The sequence below is a fragment of the Lontra canadensis genome, unplaced genomic scaffold, assembly GCF_010015895.1.
Source record: "Lontra canadensis isolate GAN:19392208 unplaced genomic scaffold, GSC_riverotter_1.0 scaffold6, whole genome shotgun sequence".
In the NCBI taxonomy this organism is placed as follows: domain Eukaryota; kingdom Metazoa; phylum Chordata; class Mammalia; order Carnivora; family Mustelidae; genus Lontra; species Lontra canadensis.
The window spans coordinates 19,227,161-19,242,259 of NW_022631000.1; the positions used below are offsets into that span (position 1 = coordinate 19,227,161).

At 39.5% G+C, this 15,099-nt stretch overlaps 1 protein-coding gene across 2 annotated transcripts; it reads right to left on the reverse strand.

The window, feature by feature from the left end:
* Positions 1–8,028: 8,028 nt before the first annotated feature.
* Positions 8,029–14,894, reverse strand: LOC116864598 (cytochrome c oxidase copper chaperone). Of its 2 annotated transcripts, XM_032852315.1 has the most exons (4): positions 14,703–14,894; positions 12,796–12,884; positions 11,890–11,931; positions 8,029–8,160 (listed from the first exon to the last, which is right to left on the reverse strand). In XM_032852315.1, exons 1-2 carry the CDS (start codon positions 14,807–14,809, stop codon positions 12,800–12,802), a joined length of 192 nt encoding a protein of 63 aa, XP_032708206.1. In that variant the 5' UTR covers positions 14,810–14,894; the 3' UTR covers positions 8,029–8,160; positions 11,890–11,931; positions 12,796–12,799. The 2 variants fall into 2 exon arrangements, with proteins under 2 accessions (XP_032708206.1, XP_032708205.1); XM_032852314.1 differs by lacking the exon at positions 11,890–11,931.
* Between the last annotated feature and the right edge of the window lie 205 nt (positions 14,895–15,099).

Here is a 15,099-nt window from a genome sequence, read left to right on the forward strand (position 1 = left end):
AAGCAGGAAAGTAGGGGACTATTATAAGAAAAAATCCTAACAGTGAGAACTGGAAAAACCCTCAGAGGCCTTTATTAGGTCACATTATAAACACCACTAGGCATTTTATTTGACAGCCATTAAACAAAAATGACTATGCAAAGCAGCTCTTTGAATTCTAAGCTGACTTGCCCCTGCATGTCTGGATCTAGTAATAGTTTATACAATGGTAATACATTCCTCAGACCATCACCTTATCCATTATTTGCAAATTATAATAACTGCCACCTATTAAATACCTACCAAGTGCCAGACCTCTAGATACTTTACACATGTAATATTTAGTCACCACACAACCCTTCCAAATAAGTATTGTCCTCCTAGATCTGAAAGAAACTGAGGCTCATAGAGATAACAAGTTCCCATAGGCAGTAAGTGGTCCAGCCAGGATTTGATCCCAAGTCAGACCCATCACTGTGTGCCAAGTAGTTTGCACAGGAAGTGGAAATAGACTAGATCTATGACTCCCAACCCCACACATGCACACCCCACCCCCGGAAATCTGATGATGTCCAAGGAACTTCTGGATGAACCTGGTCTATTTTGGGTCATCAAAAAATAAATCTGGAATATGCAAACATTAAGACATGTCCCTCTGGCTTCCAAATGACTCCTTGATTTTTTTCCCATGCTGCTATTAAGTATTTATTATCAGTATTCCTACTGGGGGAGGGGTGTGTATGGAGTTACTCAGTAACAATCTAGAACTATTTAAGTACTCAGTCCATAGGGACTTTTATTATACTGCTGATAACCTAACTAAAAATAGTCAGAAATTAGAAATGGGCAAATATGCCAAGTAGTAGAAGTTTCAACTCAACAAATATTTACTGGGTGCTTACTATGAGCCAAGCACTTAGAGAATCAGATTCCTAAGAGCTTTCACTCTAACAAGGGAAAGATACCTCAAAAAACAATGGCAATTCAGTGTGTGAAGCACAATGACTGAGTTAAGTTTAAGGACAGGTGTCCACCTAGGAGGAAGGGTAGTGTACAGGAGGGAAGATGTAAGAGTTAATGCTGGATTTGAGGCATAGGCATTGAATGAACCACGTAGGTAGAGGGAGAAGAGAATTTCTAGTGGTGAGTACGGCAGGAACATAATCACAGAGTTTTGAAAATGCATGACATGTTGAAGGAAGCCAGCTTTTTCTTTTTTTTTTTCTTTTCTTTCTTTTCTTTTTTTTTAAAGATTTTATTTATTTATTTGTCAGAGAGAGAGAAAGAGAATGCAAGCAGGCGGAGTGACAGGCAGAGGCAGAGAGAGAAGCAGGCTCCCCGCTGAGAAAGGAGCCAGCCGGATGCAGGATCCTAGGATCCTGGGATCATGACCTGAGCCGAAGGAAGCGGCTTAACCGACTGAGCCACCCAGGCGTCCCTTTTTTTTTTCTTTTTTTTTAAAGATTTTGTTTATTTATTTGAGAGAGAGGAGGGGGAAGGAACAAGCAAGTGAGTAAGGGATGGGGTGCAGAGAGGGAGAAGCAGACTCCCTGTTGAGCAGGGAACCCTAGGCGGGGCTCAATCCCAGGACCATGAGATCAAGACCTGAGTCCAAGGCAGATGCTTAACCAACTGAACCACCCAGGTGCCCCCGCCTTTTTTAATTAAAATCAACTGACCAACAGATGTGTAATTTATTCCCTTCTTTCTAAAGTTGAGGGGGGAAAATCAGTGGTAAAGGAAAAGAGAGCAACTAGAGAAGGAAAGGCCCTGCCCACAGTCTTCCTTATGGCAATGATCTGGATGTCATTTGAGCAGTAGAGTTTGGGGATTTCCATATGCTGCTTTTATGTCACCTGCCTGCCTCCCAACCAACCCACTGACTTTAGCAAGCAGCAGCTGTTCATCCCTCCACCTTAGTCATGCGCCCAGAGCTGCCAGAGTGGTGATTCCTGCCAGCTGTGAGCCAGGAAATCAGAAGCAGGAAAGAAGAAGCAACGGAGGCTAGAATTTCAAAGCAGGTCATCTTTCTCAGCAAGCCTGACCAATGGCCCCGCCCTGACCCATTAAAGAGACAGGCAGACCCGCTGTTATTCCCAGCCTCCCTTCTTTGTCAATCCACATACGTGCTCATCTGAGCATGCTAACATTTATCAAGTAGTTATTGTTTCCTCATGTCATCCTATGGGATCTTTTTTTTTTTTTTAAATGGAAGAAACAAACTCAGGCTAAGGAAGGTCATAGAGCTAGTATGTGAACTAAAGTGTAGGTCATTTAAATCGTATGTTCTCTGTGTTGTCCCACCTTGCCAGGTACCTTTGGGAGTTTATATGTATCCATATATAGGCTCCTTTATTGCTCGAGGGGATTTGACCCTGCTGCTGGGATATGTGTGTGTCTGTGTGTGTGTGGCATCATCAGTGTATAAACCTCACATGCTGCCTGCAGTGACAATGACATTGTTGCCTGAAGGATGGGACCTGTGATGGGAATACAACAGAGCCAAGTTGCAGCTTGTTTTTAAAACCACATTCGACAGGACAGCAAAAAAAGTGTAAAAATGGTATGTTCTTTTTTTTTTTTTTAAGATTTTTATTTATTTGTTTGACAGATTACAAGTAGGCAGAGAGGCAGGAAGAGAGAGAGAGGAGGAAGCAGACTCCCCGCTGAGCAGGGAGCCCGATTCGGGGCTTGATCCCAGGACTCTGGGACCATGACCTGAGCCGAGCCGAAGGCAGAGGCTTTAACCCACTGAGCCACCCAGGTGCCCCTGGTATGTTCTTTTTTTAAAAATTAATTAATTTTAAGGTAATCTCTAGACCCAACATGACCATGAGATCAAGAGTTGCATGCTCTACCAACTGAGCCGGCCAGATGCCCGAAAACATTGGGGGAGAATAAAAGGGAACAAATAGAAGTCACATCGTCACACCATTTGTTGAGTTGATTCAATTCAATAAGCATTTATTTAGGGCAAAGTATGTGCGGCAAGCACAGGGGATATACAGATGAGCAAGACAACTGTCACTTTCAAGGAACTATTGGTCTATCGAGGGAGATGGACCCAGAAATAATTGCAATCCAATTAAATAAATATATTTGGGGGTCAAAAAAAGCCCTGATCAGGGAGAAAAAATTCAGAAAAAAACATCACAGGGAAGGTGACATTTAAGCCAGTCTAAAAAGATGATGAGGTGTTCCCCAACTAGGAGGAGGGCATTCCAGGAAAGGAGAAGAGAATGTGAAGTCAAGTCCAGAAGTAAAACAAAAATACACGACATATTCTGGTAATAGAGGACAGCCTACTGTGGGTGAATCAGGAGGAAAAGCAGGACACGAGGTAGGAAAGGCAGGTTGGGGCCAGATTATGAAGTCAGCTGGCTAACCTGCCTCTCCAAGGGATTCTGTGAACAATGGCTGGTCTGTGAGCTATTACTGGTCCACGATGAGATGAGGACAGAAACTGAGAGAATTGACATTTTTATAGCAATTTGACAAAGGGACTTACGGCCTTTTAATGCAATGAAGACTGGGCTTGTAGAGTATATGTGTTTTTTAAACTATATTTTCCCCAACTTCCGAGTAGTGATTATTAACTGGAAAAAAGTAAACCACATAGAGTTTGAAAAACACTGAGCTTGAGATTAATCCTTTCCTAATATCTATTAAAATAGAACAGAGGCATGATCTGAGCTTTGGACGCATACTGCCAAGTTGACCTTAGGCAGACACTACTGTTTGTCTGCCCTATAGCCATTCCCCATTTTTTCTTAGTTTATGGAACTGTGATTTTGCTTGGACAATATGTTAAGGAAGGTGAGCTTTTCCCTCAGTTGCCAGAGCCTAAAATAAGACTGGTCAAAGCCAAGCACAATATCCTATTCCCCTCAGTGGCAACTGCCTTACGAGTGGGCATGTGACTAACGGGATATAAGAAGTGTATGTGGGGCTTCTGGGAAAAAAACTTCCTGACAGTGCGAGGCCTGCTACTATCTTGGCTTGACCAATGTAGTGCAGTGATGTAATGCTTGAAGCTACCATGAGATATGACTTACCTAAGGAGGAAGAGGATAAAGAACTGAAAAATAGAGTAAGTCACACTTCTCCAAAGTTTTACTGAGCCACTGTCTTGGATCTGGAACTCTCAACCTTCAGACTTCATGACAGGACGTCAACTACATTTCTTGCTTAAGCACTGTAATTAGGCATTCTGGTACTTGCAGGTGAATGCTTCTGAACTCAGATCTCCCTTGGGATCTCCAGAAGGCCCACTCTTCAGGAAACAGTTCTCTGAACATCTGCTGATTGTTTTATTCTATGAAAACTTAACATCAGCCAATTTACTGTGCTCTACTAATATGTTTCTCTCAAAAGTTTGAGTAAACTATGAGAGGAGATGCTCCTTTTAAAACTCAATTTGGCCACTTAGGATGACTTAGTTGTTAAGTGAACAAGGTAGAAAATTGATTGCCTACTCAGTCTATTTATCCCTCCCTCCTTGTTACAGAATTCCAGTTTTGTGCTGATAACTGTAATTACAAATGGATCCAAGGGTGGGGGGAAGGGGTCCTGTTTAAGCCAATCTGCATAAGGTGCTCTGTTCAGCAACTATTACTGGTCCATAAAAATACATATAACCTAATTTGTATCAATCAGACTTTTAAAAAAAGGGATTTCATGTCTTGGGAATGCTTTCTCTGGACTTGAACAAGAAAGTACATGGTTTCATCAGTCCCGGAAGAAAGAGCTCTGAGATGAAAACAACTTGGATTCTTGGATAATATCATTGAACCTATGACATCATTGCATCTAGAGCTTGCCCTAACTCTGGATTTCCAGACATATGAGTTTTGCTTGGTGAGGATTTTCTATTACTTGCTTTCAAAATCACCATAATCGACAGAGATGGAACTACCAGCTAGCAGTTTTTGATAGCTACAGGAAACCCTGGGTAGTCACACATGCACTTGTTTTAGGAAAGTATCTTGTATCTTGGAATATTCATCATAGTACTGAGTATTCAACTTTGTATGTTCACAGTTTATATACATATAGGTACTAGATTATAAGCTGAGAAGCTTAGAGTAAGACTATATCTTACATCTTTGCTCACTTCTTAGCATAGAATTAGGCATATATTATGTCCCGAGTAGATGTTGAGTCAAATAGCCTTTCATCTCCTTGAGTGCAAGATGCAGGTCTGATCTACACATGAATATTCGACACCTAGGGCAGTTACTTGCATGTAACAGGCCTTTACTAGATATGAACTGCATGAATAACTATGAATGTGATGTTTATATTAGATATTTGGTACAGGAAAGAACATTCAGCTTGAACTCTACTGACCAAGACTCACATTCCAGGTCACCAGCTATTTGACCACAGTGATTTCCTTAAACTGAATACCGCTCACCTGTAAAATGGGGATTATGGTTCTTCAGCAGCCTCACATCAGACCAATGAAACATACAGTTATCCTAAAGTAGGCCTTACTTAGGGTCCTGGTCCTGTATGTTTTTTTACGATTTTATTTAGCTGAGAGAGAGAAAAAGAGGGTGTGAGCAGGGGGGAGGGGCAAAGTGAGAGGGAGAAGCAGACTCCTTGCCGAGTAGGGAGACCAATGGGGCACTTGATTCCAGGACCCTGCAAGCATGACCTGGGCCAAAGGCCAGATACTTAACCAACTGAGCCACCCAGGCATCCTCATGGTCCTATTCTTATCCACCTTTCAGTCAAATGTTTTAAGGTTAGACAAAAATAAATGATTAGGAAGAATGGTGTGACTGTGTCTGTATTGTTTGGGAATTACTGTGAATATCAAGGGCTTAGCAAAGATGTATGTCAGAATGTGGTGGTCACCTATTAGGAAGTGAACTTTTTCATTTTTCAAATTACTGTGGTAACATTTCTTACTATTACTAGTATCAAAATGTTATGCATAATTTTTGGGAAGGCTTAAGCACTAGGGAAGGGTGGGCAGAGGGTCTTATGAGATATATTTTTAACTATGGCAGATGTTAAGAAGGGCACTTTGTTTCCTTTACATATGTGAACATATCAAACTGGCAAAGCCTGAAAAAACTAACCTTGCTAAGAGCTTAGGGAAATAGACACCCCCAGATACAAAAGTGCAATGGGTAACCCCCCTCTAGAGATCAGTCTGGCAATACTTATCCAAAGCCTTGAAAACATGCATAGCCTCTGGCCCATCCTTAGCTAAGTGATTAGTAAGGGATCTGTAAAGAAATTCCTATGGAAACTTCCAGTGCAGTGTTATTATGAAGTGCCCCCCCCCAAAATAATAAAGTATATACATGCAGAAAGGGATGAATGGCAAAGTCACCAAAAAGTTGTCCTATTGTACACTGGTAGGATTTCAGGTGATTTCTTCCTTTCTTCCTTATATGTTTCCATAAAACCAACCACCAAAAAAATCAGAAATAATTTAGGCGTCAGGTATATGTCCTGTTTAAGACCGATACTCAATTCCACAAATGGTATCTGACATATAGCAAGCATTCTACAAAGCATTTTGTTGAATGAATGATGGTACAAACAATAGGGAATTGGTTAAATTATAGTAAGCTCAGAATAGAGTCATACATATGAGGACTATAATCACAGCTGGTAAAATACATCAAGGGGGAAAAGTAATATTATGATTTCATTAAAAATATATAGCACAGAAAAATGACCTCATTTATTATTTTAAAACATGTATAAATATATAAGAAAAGTTTGGAACAGCACACAGCAAAAATTAACACTGGGTGGTAAGTTTATAAATTTCCCCCCCCCTTTTTGTAGTTCATGGCAAATTCAAGCAGAATCTGGATGACCATCTGCCAAGGACTGGGTGTTTGGTGGGAAGTTGATTTTTATCTGTCTTAGCAGTCCAAGATTCTATTCTTCACCTAGAAGAATACTCTGAAAGCTATAAAATACCTCCTGAACGTATTATATCCAAACAAATATTCAGGGGAAATATGAGTATAAAATCAAAGAATTAGAGAATGTTAATCAACATTAAATGCTAGATACTATGCCAAATCCATAGTATATACACCATTTTAAGTAGTAGTCACAATCCTGTACAGTATTACCTCTATCCTTGCTTTTTTTCTTTCAGATGAAAAAAACAGACTGAAAGAGGTTGTGACCTGTTGAACCTAAGTCTGTCATATTTCAAAGCCATGCTGTTAATTAACTAGAAGGAATCCTAAGGAAAAACTTAATTCAGCTCCTTTATTTTATAAAAGAGGCAATTTTCCCATCACAGAATGACGTATGGACACCACATATTCTCTTATGTTCTCCGGTATTTTTTGTTGAGATTTGAAACTCAATTTACTTCAGGCAGAATACAACCTTGTTTCATTAGCCCATTAACAGGACCGTGGGGTTGCTATAGTAAGCAAACCCCACTCTATGTTCTACCCCAGGTATCACTCTGTAGCAGAGCACTGAGCTATTTCATTGGTAACTTATCTGTCCTTGTCCAGCCTCTGGTCTGGGCCATCTTCTAATCAATAAGAGACAATTATCTGGCCAGAAGGCATTAAACTAAAGATCCTAGTTTATCTTAAAATGCAACTAGACATCTACAGATTAATTATGCCATACAGTTAAGATCTTCCAAGCCAAGGCACCTAAATGTGGTCCAAAATCTAAACAAATAACTTACCCCAAAGAGAGAACTAGTGAAGAGTAACAATAATGATATAAAATATTAAGACTGAAAGTTTGTCCAGTTCTTGCCTTTAAGTAAGTTAAAAATAAAAAACAAAAACACTGAATGAGATGATATGGCTACCATTCCTATTCTCAACTCGGTTATTTCCTTACTTCTATGCACTTTATTTTGGAGATTTCACTGAGTGAGATCAGTACCTGCTTTCTCCTTACAACAAATATCTAGAGTTCCCAGAATGACACAACAGAAGAAAATAATATTTTAAGATTTTTTTTAATACTATATCCTTAAAGAAAAATAAATAAATGCCACGTAAGGATGTGAGGAACACAAAAAGAAACACACCTTAAGACTTCTGACCAGAGATATTTCCTTTTTTTTAATAAATTATAAATACTTTTTCCATTTATCAAAGTTCCTCAAAGAATTCTCACAACTACTGAATCTTCTTCATTCTTCAGGAATTATTCATTCACAGAGTAAACCTACAAAAAAAATTTTATATTAGAAAATTAGATTTCAAACATCATGCCAGACCTAGGGATTTAGGGAATTAAGACCACTGGAAATGAATCTCACCCAAGTACATTAATTCTAAACTGTGGTTTAGAATAAAAACCTACAGTTTTAAACTCTAGTTTTGTCTAACTAAAAAACCATCACCCAAACTGTTCAATCCAGTACATTTTTTAATCTTCAGAAGTCTTTGTTAAAAACTATATATATTTATTTACTAAAAAATATCTTCCCAAAAAGGCTAGGGCAGTTCATTTTTACAGATATTCAAGAGAAGAGATTTGCAAAGCCCTCCTTGCTGATTCAAGTATGTTTGGCAAAGATCCACAAAGTGGAAGGCAGAAGGTCAGCTCTGTATCCAAGACACTTCCTGTGTAAAGTTACTCACTTTGACCCCAGGGGAAAAAATGAAATCCATTTAGAAATCAAAAAAGGAAAGTAGTAGAGGATAGGGTTGCTGGTTTAAGTCAATCAGTACCAGGCTTCTCTCGAGACCAAGACCTACCCCCACCCCCAGTCCCTATCCCGGAAGACAGAGAACAATGCTTAAAATGGTAAGTCATTTGGGCTAGCCAACTCTTCAGGCCCAATGAAAGTGCTTCTTCATTTAGCTATTAATCCCTGCAAGTGGTTTAAGAAAAGATAAACCTCACCAACAATACAAACATCTGAACTCTCTTTTCTAAAAGGCTCAAAGGAAGAATACACTTAAGGAAAGGATTGAGCAGGAACGTAAGCAGAAATGAAGCCACCCCACACTGTAAGAGACAGCAATCCATACCACTGTTACTTCTTCTGCCACTAACTATGTATCAGGAGGGGCTACTCCTGAAAGCCTCTGGATGTAAAACTCTTGGTTATATATGTGGATGTAAAGTTCTTGACAGAAGAGACCCTGTCTTTCTCATGCCAGCATTTTCTAGTATTTAACAATAAATATCTATTGAATGAATAAAAGTTTGAATAGTAAGAAATGACACTTTTTCTGGATTTTCGTGGGATATTTTCATACATAATTAGGTGTGTGTATGTGAAATCAGCACATTTTAAACAACTATTAAGTTCTATTAAACAGTAAATAGAGTATCCTCACTGCTCAGTCCTTGTCCTTTCATTTTCTTTCAACAATTTTAATCCCTAGACTGAGTTCTCAAGGTTCCTTCTGACTCCTAAAGTCAGAAAGATACTTGCTGCCATTTCCTCTTTACATTTTTAAGCAGGTTCTCGGTTTCTCTAGTTTCTCTTGCAGTTAAAAAAAAAAAAAAGTCATAAGACAGAATAAAGTGCCTAGAGTCACTACCATCATACACCTATTTTTCCCTAGGAGTAGTTTTCAAGTCTCTTCCTTTGCTATTATTAAATCTTTAGGTAGTTTATATTTAGCAGTATCTCTGCTACTTCTTCAGCTTAACCCAACGGTTCTTAAAGGGTATACATGAGTTAAAGGGTACACAGGAGTTTCTGATTCAACAGGAAGCGATCAAGGCCTAGGGCATGTGAATTTTGGGAAACAATCCTCAGGTGATTACAAAGTACACCTCTGGCTGAATGTAGCCTACTTTTATATTAAGTCTCAATGTGCTAAATTAAAGGTACAATAAGACCTATCTTATTTATGATCTAACACTAAAATCTACAAAAAATTTTTGAATTAAGTAACTTTTGCGATCATTACTGGAAAGATCTAGGTTTGCAAAAGTGTTTTTCCTTTACAGCTATCCTCAGAAAAATGTGATCTAACAGTCTAAGGCATATCCATTTAGTTAGGTTTATCTTATGACAATGTAGACAGTCGTTTTGGATTTTACAGCCAATGACCTGGTTACTGATACACACACACACACTCCTACGCATTTCAAAAATAGGTCTTTCCCTTTTTTACGTTTTTTAAATATTTATTTATTTGAGAAACAGAGTGAGAGAGAGAGAGAGAGAGACAGAGCGTGCGCACACGCACAGGCTGGAGGAGGGGCATCAGGAGAGGGAGAAGCAGGCTCCCTGCTGAACAGGGAGCCCAATGTGGGGCTTGATCCCAGGCCCTGGGATCATGACCTGAGCTGAAGACAGCCATCAAACTGACTGAACCACCCAAGCACCCCAACAATAGGTCTTTCTAATTTGCATTCATAATAAAGTTTCAGGATTGAAGATCAAGACTATGTGCAGTCCTAAAAATGAGTATGTTGGCAATAAGATCTCATTAAATGCAAGGAATAAAGTGTAAAGCATCTGTGTTTTGGAGAACATAAAAGACCTAAACTCTAGTTTTAATTACACCAGCTATCCATTCGTCACCTGAACAAGTTTTTTTTTACTTCACTGTTCATCCATTTCCCAATGGATGAGAAACAGGACACCTGGGACCAAAGGAGATCCAAACACCTGTTCTTTTTCCAAAAGCACTATCATGCTGTAAATGAAAACATGACATCTGGATTCAAAGAAAGGCCCTATGTGGATTCAGATTGTTTCTCTCATCACCGGGATCCAAAAATATGTAATCAGGTCATATATTCAACAGACCTCAACTGAATGTCTGCTATCCACAATTCCCAAGACATAGACTATCCTGTTCTGGTTTCTCTTAAATAGTTGGCAAATCCTATTCATACACTTGTCATTTAATCCTCACAATGACTCTGTTACATAAACTAAGGTCCAGAAAGTGACAGACTTGCCCAAGACCACACAGTTAAACATCAGGTCTTGTAAGTCCAAAGTTTCTCCATTTTCTTCTACACACAAACGAAGTACGTAAGAATCACTCTCACTCTCTGTCCCAATAATATAAAGAAAACTAGGATATATTTGAGTCCTTGTGAATTTATGATAATTATCGTATCAGTTGTAGCACCTCTGTGGTTCATGTGAAGTCCAAGAGAAGCTTCTGTTGCTCCTAAAATTAGCATTATTAAAAATCACCTTTTTTATCAAGACAGGCTTGGCACTAACCAGCAGGAAGAGAGTTAGATTATGAACAAGGAAACCATGTATAAATGTTAAGATTCTAGGTCTTTAAAAACAATCAAAAGGTATACTTAACTTTTAAAGAACACCCCCTGACACATATCCCCAAACTTACTTATTTTACAAAATGATTCACCATGGGATTTAAAGAAAGCTAAAAGCCATTTAAGTATGTCATGTACACAAAGAATACCATATACCATATATAAAATCCACCATACCATATATAAAATCACGAAATGTATTATGGTTCTCTTTTTATAAATTAAAAAAATGAAACCCAGGGAGGATTTGTGTCTTGATGGATGTTAAATGTAGCTGAAGTAAAATACATGCTAAACTAGACGTCAGGAGAACCAAAATTAAAGCCTCAAGACTTTCATCCTAGACTGTTCTCCACTACATAGTGATACTTCTTATCAGCTTGCAACAGGTTCCTTGTCCATCCTTTTTTACAGCTCCATGAGGAAGACTAGCCATATGTGAAATTCTAAAGAGGCAGAAACGAGGTGAAAGGGAAAGAAACCAGGCTTTCTATTACTGTTACACTGGTAAAAGTCACTGGTATGTGACTTTGGCTTTATCTCTCAGCTATTATTAAGTTAAAAGCAGTGGTGTGGTGTGGATGTTGGGGGGTGGGAGGGGTAAGCAAAAAGCAAAGGAAGGAGAACTCACTTTGGGAGGCCTTAGTTCCTCATTTATTTATTTATTGATTGATCGATTTAACAAACCTCTACTGAGAACCTACTACGTGCCAGCCATGGTTACAGGTCCTAGGGATAGGACAGTGAGTAAAGCAAAAAATTCTTACTTTCTCAGAGTTTATATTCTACTTGAAGTAAAGCAAAGCAGATAATAAGTAAATATCTAATATGCAAGCAGTGATGTTAAGAATAGGGTAGCCACTAGCTGAATGTGTTTATTCAAATTAAAATTAAACTAAATATTCAGTTCTTCCGTTTTACTAGTCACATTTCAAGGGCTCAATAGTCACATATGACTCCACATATAGCATAGTGGAGAGTGAAGGTACAGAATATTTTCATTATCACAGAAAGTTCTATAGGACAGTGCTGGGATAGTGATGGGAAGGGATGCTATTTCAGATGGAGTGTTGAGGCAAAGATTCTCTAAGAAGGAGGCTTTTTTTTTCCTTTAAAGATTTTATTGATTTATAGAGAAAGAGAAAGAGAGAGAGAGAAAGCACAAGAAGGGGGAGGGGCAGAGAGAGAAGGAGCCCTGTATTGGGCTCCACACTAAGCAGGGAGCCCAATACAGGGCTCAATCCCAGGACTCCAGGATCGTGACCTGAGCTGAAGGCAGACACTTAACAGACTGAGCCACCCAGGTGCCTTATAAGGAGACTTTTGAACATAGACCTGACCGGAAGGAATTAAGGTGCTATCTGAAGAAAGATCTTTTGTGAAAGATCCACTGAATACCTCTCAATTTATTAGCATCATTTACTCCCTATATTAGAAACTGAAAATTATTTTTAAATGATACTTAAGCATCTTAGATTAGCCAGGTGAACTACCTTTTGAACAGAATGTTGCCCAAATGCTAAATCTATAAAGCACAAATCTAAAGCAATAAGTCTATGTATTATCTTCCCAATCAGAAAGAATCTTGCTCACCATCTCATATCTTAAATCCCAGGGCTCTCATGCATTCCTTGTGGGCCTCGATTAGGTGTCCACAGTGTTCTTCTCCTTTTTCAATGATGCTATAAAACAAATTGTACTTGTTATCTAACAAAGCAGGCATTAAACATGTTAGTAGTAAGCAAGCATGCATGATAGTTATGGGGAGTGAGGCAGAACATGGGTCTGATGGAATGTAGCTGGGGTTAAAAAAAAAAAAAAAGCTACTACACCAAATGGCTTTGTTTTTATTGGCTCTTGTGATACTTCCATGCCCATAAAGATGTTTCACAGATACTAGTTTTTAGGGAGAATCTAATTAGAAGAAATAATTATGCTTAATATTGCCTCTAGTTCAGATCCAAGGAACACAGTTCTCTAATGAAATAAACCATCTGAATACATTATCTACCTTAAACGAAGGACAGAGAGAACTTAATTTTTTGCCTAGTACAGAGGAATTAAATTTTTTATTCTGCCCTACATTCAAATAGACCTAAATAAATCTTCTTATCACAATACACCCCAAAACATTCAAACAGCAAGATCTGGCAGCCAACAGCATCCTGATGAGCCTCCCTCATGATGATCAAAGAACTTTTTATTTGTAAAATTCACAAAGTAAAACCTAGGACCACAAAGCTTTATTTCTAGGGCCTGAAAATGTAATTTTAGCAAAGATCAAGTTAAGCCAAGTTCAATTATTAAAAAAAAAAAAATGACTACTAACTCCAGGTATATGGGCATAGTGGTCTGAAACAACACAAAAACAATTTGAAGGTTAAGTTCTCCTTCTTTAAAGATCCAAATCCTATACATCCTTCAAACAGCTCAAGGGCTGCCTGCAAATGAATAAATGCTCGGGGTAGAGCTTCCTATGAAGCTAATAGCTAGCAAGGCACTTGTGTGGCTTGAATCATTAACCCTTACAGTAATCCTAGATAGAGGTGGATATTTTTATTAAGCCCATTTCGCACAATTTGCTTTAAGTCACATAGCGGTGGACCAGGATTCAAACCTTGACTCTGGATCCCAGGCTCTTAATCATGAAAGCATACTATCTTTAGATTCAATAAGCACTTACCAGATTGTAGTCTTTCAATTCACCTTTCACAGTATTATTTGCGAAGTACTGAGTATTAATAAAAAGCACTAAGCTCCTACAATTATTAACCCCACTATGCCACTTTTTATTATTTTTATAGGAGGACAAAAAGGGGCTGGAGGGAGGGGTGTACATTCACATTTTCTGAGGATCCCCCTAATGAGACTTGCTCCACAACACAGGCTGTATAAAATTAGTACAAACAAAACCTTTTGTGCGTTGATAGTAATTTAGATGTACTATTCTAAACACTGTCACCAACGTCATAGTCTGATCTTTAATTCATTTACCCAAAGAGCGGGGAGAGGTAGGGGGAACTCTTCAGTACTTTAAGAAATGTACCGTGTCCTACTGTGCCAAAACTTTACCAGAACTTTTACTCTTTGATCTTGCCAAATTTTCTATCACAGCCCATACCACGTGGTAACAGCAATCTTAGTATACGTCTCCATTAATTTTAAGCTCCTTTAAATCAAGTAGCATCTATATTTCTATGTCTTTAGTAGACCTAAGGCAGTGCTTGACACATAACAGATACTCAAAAACCCCTTGCAGTAAAGGATGACTAAGTGAAGCGAGCCTGGTTCAGTCTGACCTCTCTCTTAACCTTTCATCCATGTTTCCGGTCTGGGCTATGGGCTCAATCAAGGCAGCTGATCCATACCCTACAGGGCCCTCTTAACTCTCAAGAGCGCAGCACGGCGCAACTACAAGCCCAGGGCCAGGCAGGGCACGAAGACACCGGAAGGCGGCGCGCGGGGCCTGCCCGCCGCCCCCTCCCCGCGGGCGCACTGACCAAGCATCGCGGGCCTTCTTGGTCTCCGGACAGGCGCAACAGGGCTTCAGCGGCTTTTTCTCCTGTGAGTCAGACGGGGCAGGGCTTGCGGCCGCCAGACCTGGCATCTTTGAAGCCTAAAGCAGCAGCTAGCACCGCCAACCTACACTCTCCCAGGCTTGGCCAACGCCGATTCGCCTGCAGTCATTTCCGGCAGTGTGTCTACAAGGGACAGGAAGTCCCGCCTCTCTTAGACAGGGAGGGGAAACTGGCGCCTACGCGGGAGAGGCTAAATGAAGGTATTAAAGCGAGGCGCCTCTTCCGCGCAGGCGTAGAGAGGAGGAGTGAAAGCGCAAAGTTTGTCAATCAATTTGGGAAGACTCGAAAAGGAAGAGCGGAGTAAGTTAACTCATACTTC